At 35.2% G+C, this 5,961-nt stretch overlaps 1 protein-coding gene across 1 annotated transcript in view; it reads left to right on the top strand.

Moving 5' to 3' along the window:
• Positions 1-5,961, top strand: part of LOC107743988 (protein kinase C eta type-like) — a 22,561-nt gene that overhangs the window by 4,703 nt on the left and 11,897 nt on the right. Inside the window, exons 2-9 of the mRNA XM_016557451.1 lie at positions 1,544-1,607; positions 2,097-2,253; positions 2,363-2,397; positions 2,504-2,583; positions 2,667-2,796; positions 2,886-3,016; positions 3,152-3,298; positions 4,729-4,902. Coding sequence (XP_016412937.1) covers positions 1,544-1,607; positions 2,097-2,253; positions 2,363-2,397; positions 2,504-2,583; positions 2,667-2,796; positions 2,886-3,016; positions 3,152-3,298; positions 4,729-4,902 — 918 coding nt within the window. The remainder of the gene's footprint in view (positions 1-1,543; positions 1,608-2,096; positions 2,254-2,362; positions 2,398-2,503; positions 2,584-2,666; positions 2,797-2,885; positions 3,017-3,151; positions 3,299-4,728; positions 4,903-5,961) is intronic.

Here is a 5,961-nt window from a genome sequence, read left to right as displayed (position 1 = left end):
TTATCGTCCCTGTTTTGATTTCAGCAAATCAGTTCGTGCGAACACACATAACCTGATTAATATTCATGAATCCAGTAGCTCATTAATCCTTGGTGCGTTTTCTATTGTTCTTATTAGTAGAATTCGTATCATTATTATCTAATCAGTATTTTTGTCAGCTCTTCCCAAATGTTTTTTTTTTTTTTTTTACAGAAACACTGAATGACCAAAAAAGCACCACCACCAGTCCGAAGTTCAGTTAAAATGACTAATATGCTTTCATACATGGTTATCAAGTTTTAATTCTAATTACTAAAGTTCTATCATTAAATAATATTGATTATCATATTATAATGCTTGACTGACTGATGTTAAGAGTGTACTTTTAGATATGGCGAGTAAACTTTACTAGCCAATGGCGATTCAATTGCCAAGGTGTCCGTAGAGGGCTGAACATATCTGCTGATTTGTGGGTAAACCCCTGCTTTGGCTTCAGAGCTGTTGGTCAATTAAATACTAGTTATCTTTGCATCTCTCATGGCGGTTTACTGGCAACCTAGTTATAGTGTTTTTTTTTTTTTTTTTTTTAAAGTTTCCTATCAGATGCTGGGTTGGTCTCTTTAAATTTTAAGCTTTTTAAATACTATTGAAGTGGTTGGGTCAATGCTTAAACCTTCCGATCCCTGAAGCGCTTGTTGTGTTTGGTGGTGCGTGCTGTGGACTTGACTCCCTGAACCAGCTCGTCCTGCTTTCCTGCTTTTCTTGTTATAGGAATTCCTCGCACATGGCAGGGCAAGCTAAATGATAATAAGTGAGAGAATGACTTAGATGGCAAGATAGAATGACTAAGACTGTGCTAGAAGGTTAGTGTGACAAGCTAGAGATACGACTCTGATAATATGCTGCAGTTAAATATGATGTTATATTATGTTATGTTATACATTAAACCAAACAAGCTTTCACTCATAGTAATAAGAGCTCACTCTCTAAGAACATTTTCATTTACCTAAATGTGTCACCTTTACAGTAATGTCAGGGTTACCAGCTTAGTGAAAAGTCTAGTGCTTTTTAAAAATTTGTAATTTTTAAATTTAAAATGTTAAATATTTATGTGTTCAGGCTAACACAATATTTTGACATGTGATATATAATCACATTGTAAAATAAGTACGTATTTTAAAAATGTTTAGGATTTTAAAAATATTTTTTTAGTTTGTTTGTGAAGGAAATAAAGTATGTCCTCCATATACACTCTCAGAAAAAAAGGTACAAAAGCTGGCAATGGGGCGGTACCTTTTCAAAAGGTACACTTTTGTACCATTTAGGTACTAATATGTACCTTTAAGGTACCAATATGGACTCTTTATAGGTACAAAGGTGTGCCTTTTGAAAGGGTACCGCCCCAGTGACAGCTTTTGTACCATTTCTTCTGAGAGTGTATCAGGCCTGCTAAATGTTAGGAAGCTTTTGTTAAAAGTGATATTTGATCATATTGTCAGTCAGCACCTAGAGTAGTTTTAGTGAGCTTTTAAAGTGTTATCTCACTGAGTATCTCTTCTTCCAGGTGAAACTGGAACCCGAGGGGAGTGTGTATATCTTCATCTCTCTCACCGGCTCCTTTACAGATGGTTAGCTGTTTTTGATAACTATAGATATTTTTATTTTATTTTATTTTTTAACCATATCTGTTTATTTTATTATTATTTTTATTATTATTGTATAAAAATCAATTATATTCTGTGTAATTATAGTTATTTGATTTTAATATAATTATGCTGATTATGTGTTTCTGTGTTAGTCTGCTATGAAGATTTACTAATTATTAATTAGAACGTTTATGGTAGTCAGTTAAGCTATGAATGAAACCTGATGTGCCATTTTTCTTTTAGTCCCTGATGAAGGGAATGTTTTGTTCACCATTTTTTGTCTCTTAAAGATTTTGTTGTATTTTTGTCTTTCAACATGATACACAAGCTCTCTTTTAAGTTTTATTCTTTTGAAAATTTATAGGGATCATAACAGTTAAACTAGTACTTACCCATAACACTTTGTTTAACTTTATGCTTAATTTTGTAAGCAATTTAATTGTGCTTACTGAGTGTTGCCATGAATTTCAGATGAAGCTGTGAATGGACTGAGACCCCATAAAAAGTTTACAAGAAAAAGGCAAAAAGCTTTGAAGAAAAGAAAGGTCCACCAAGTCTATGGACATAAGTTTATGGCAACCTTCCTTCCCCAGCCTACTTTTTGCTGCCATTGCAACAACTTCATCTGGTGAGACTTGCACTGAAAACACACCTTCATGCACATAAAACAATCAACAAATCAGACTTGCATAATATGTGTTATGCCAAGTGATTAAAAGTATATAATCATTCCCCAGGGGTGTTTTTGGAAAGCAAGGTTATCAGTGTCAAGGTAAGCATGTTTACTAATATTAGTGGAATAATAATTTCCCCATATGTTTTAACATACTGCATGCACAAGGATTAACAACATTCACTTTTATGCCTCATTATTCTAGTGTGTGCGTGTGTGGTTCACAAGAGGTGTCATGATTTGGTTGTAAGTGAGTGTACACGTATGAAGAAAGATTCAAATGAGGTAAGAGTGTGTGTATGTAAATGCATATGACAAAATTGTGTCTTGTGGATCAGTTTCCCACATACATATTATTTTGTGTACAGGGCCAAAGACAGGGCTTTAGCATCAATCTACCCCACCAGTTTAGAGAGCACAACTACAAAGTTCCCACATACTGTAACCACTGCGGATCTTTACTTTACGGCCTGATCAAACAGGGACTCCAATGCAAGAGTAAGCACATATTTACTCGACTTGAAATGTATTGAAATACAATAGGGACAAGATTGTTGTTGTCATCTGTGTGGTGTCGATTCATCCAGGTTGCAAGTTGAACATCCACAAACGCTGTGAAAAGAATGTTGCACTTAACTGTGGGGTGAACAGTGCTGAACTTGCCAGCAAATTGTCAGAGATTGGATTGCTCAACACGCTCTCTAAAAGAAAGTCTCAGGTAATGTCAGAACAACTGTCTCAAAAAGCCTCCTTTATTAGGGAATATTTGGTTTTGTTAAATGCACATTTATTTTGTTTGTGAGATATTTCTCCACATTTGTGTTTGCTTACATATCTGCTTACTTTTTCACAGAGTTCTCTGCACATGACAGGAATAAAGGGTCAGAACTCCATTAAAAGCATACAGCCGACGCTTGAAGAGCCAGAGGAAGATACTGTTAAAGTTGGTCTGGAAGACTTCAGTTTCTTGCAGGTTTTGGGAAAAGGCAGCTTTGGCAAGGTGAGACATACTGGCAGGGCTGCCAACTCTCATGCATTCAGTGTGAAACTCATGCAAATGCCACTGTTCTCACACTCTGATGCCACACGATCATTTTCTCACACAGTGAAAAGCACCCTCAGATGAAAGCAAGAGCAGTTCAGTTAAGACTGTGATAATAGGATATTAGCGATACAGATTTGGCAACCTCTCCAGTGCGTTTTTGTGTTTGTGCTCTGGACAGCATTAAAAGTTTTGTTTACAACGTGTTTTTGTAGCGTTGAGCAGTGGAGCCAATCACAGATATAGCTGTTGATTTCTTGTACACCTCTGATTGGCCATTGCGTTCAAGTTAGTCAGAATTCACTCACCGCTCAAACTGGATTTTTTTAAGACTCCAGTGTTCTGCATGCTCGCGAATCCTCTCATCTGCTTTATTGATTATAACTATCAAATATAATTTTGTGAGATGGGGATGAACTGAAGTGAGTGGCAGCTTTTTGTCTCTTTGTGCACTTTAGGCTACACATAATCCATTCAGAAATATGGGCCAATGTCTACATATACTGTACAGCAAAGTTTTGGGAGTTACATATAAATCCCTTATCTGTCATATAATTGCGAGATTTCACTTTTGAAATTGCAATAATTGACATAGTGATAACCATAGCAATAGACAGTAGAGAATATAATTCATCAAAATCAAGCAATGTAAATGCAGACTAATAGATTCATTAAAAAAATAGTATCAACATTTTTGGTCACACTTTATTTTAAGGTCCAGTTCTCCCCATTAACAAACCATTAATTACAACTTTTGCTTTCATTAATTAATAGTTATTAATAGTTAGTAAGATAGTTGTTAAGTTTAGGTATTGGGTAGAATTAGGGATGTAGAATATGGTCATGCAGAATATGTGCTTTATAAGCACTAATAAACAGCCAATATGTTAATAATATGCATGCTAATAAGCAACTAGTTAATAGTGAGAATTGGTCCCTATACTAAAGTGTTACCATTGACTTGTACATTTTGCAATTTGCTCACTGTGCATTACTATTCTTGCTTTGGTGAAAAGTTATTTGTTTTGCAGCATTGTAACAGTTATTTGACAGAATTTTATGATAAAAACACAGTACCATTTACGGCATCACTATGTCAAATCCAATACCAGTTCAGCTGTACACTCTTAAAAATAAATGTTCTTTATTGGCATTTGTGGTTCCATGAAGAACTGTTACCATCCATGGAACCTTTTTATAACACAAAAGGTTCTTTATAGTGGAAAAGGTTCTTTAGATTTTCAAAATGTTCGTCACACTAAGAGGAAAATAGTTCTGTGGCATCGCTGCAAAACCCCCGTTTGAAACCTGTATTTTTAAAAGTGTACTTGTAAACCAGACATGCACTTTTAACCCACATAAATCTATAATTGTATGTATGTGCGTAGGTGATGTTGGCTCGTCTAAAAAGTGACCACAGGGTGTTTGCTGTAAAAATGCTGAAGAAGGATGTCATACTGCAAGAAGATGATGTAGAAGCAACCATGATTGAGAAGAGAGTGCTGACTCTGGCTCACCAGCATCCATTTCTTACACAGCTCTACTACTGCTTTCAGAATTCGGTAAGAGTCCACAAATAGTTTCAAGGTGCTAAATAGCATTTCATACGATGTATAGAGGTAAATAATTACAATCATTTTTTGTACTAATATTGAGCTCTGGACATTACAACTTCTGTGTATAGTGTACTGTGTTAATATGTAGGGTTTTTTTTTTTTACAGGTGTTTTACCCATATTTTGAATTACACATTACATTGTGTTGTGTTTTAGGGTTAAATGTAACTTAACAGATAATGTCTATGCAGAAAATTACTAGAGATTATTTTCTACAGATTTATTTGTTCTTATAGGGCACTTTGAACTCTTTGTGATTCCTAATTATATAAATTAATTCTTAGAAGGCACATTCTTTGACAATAGAAGAATCTAGAAATGTGTCTCAAACAGCCTTCAGCTGAAACAGCCAGAGCAAATGCCGATCATAGTCGGTCAGGGGTGAACTCAATGCAGTGTTAGATGTGTTTTCGTGTTATCGGGTAGAAAATCTGTAATGTGAGCCCAGAAGAAATCACGCTAGACGTAGCAGTAGAGACTGATTTCTGTTACCGTGATTTCCATGTTGACTGACAAACTGGGAAAAAGGTTTTGTTGAATGTAGACACTTCATGTCCCTCACTCAACCAGGAAACACAATGCTGTTTGACAAAAACCCCTTGACATCACATCAACAAAATGTGTTTAAATTCCTGGAATGCCTTGGATTTTACCTTTAGTGTTCTGAAACTGATTGTATTTTTCATGAGAATGTTACCTGACCGTAAAAATCTGACAGCTGAATAGCAGTCGGTTCAGTAACAAAAAAGTTACAGAAAGTGATATCAGATGCTACTTATTCACTAATATACACTATAGTTTGTTTTAATAAGATTACTGCCCGTTCTGGAAGTGTAATTTAAAATAAAAATCTATCTTTTAAAAATAATCAAAATGAGTGATGACTATTGCAATATCAAATGTAAACAGTAGATGGAACCTCTTGTTTAGAGTAACATTGTGCGGAACAGTATTCACTTCCTGCTGAGAAGTAGCCTATCATCTGCATACCAGAGCAACTCAGTGG

The sequence above is a fragment of the Sinocyclocheilus rhinocerous genome, unplaced genomic scaffold (genome assembly GCF_001515625.1).
Source record: "Sinocyclocheilus rhinocerous isolate Xijiao unplaced genomic scaffold, SAMN03320098_v1.1 scaffold2542, whole genome shotgun sequence".
Taxonomy (NCBI): Eukaryota; Metazoa; Chordata; class Actinopteri; order Cypriniformes; family Cyprinidae; genus Sinocyclocheilus; species Sinocyclocheilus rhinocerous.
The sequence above is the reverse complement of the archived record's forward strand: the minus strand, read 5'-3'. Positions and strand labels throughout refer to the sequence as shown.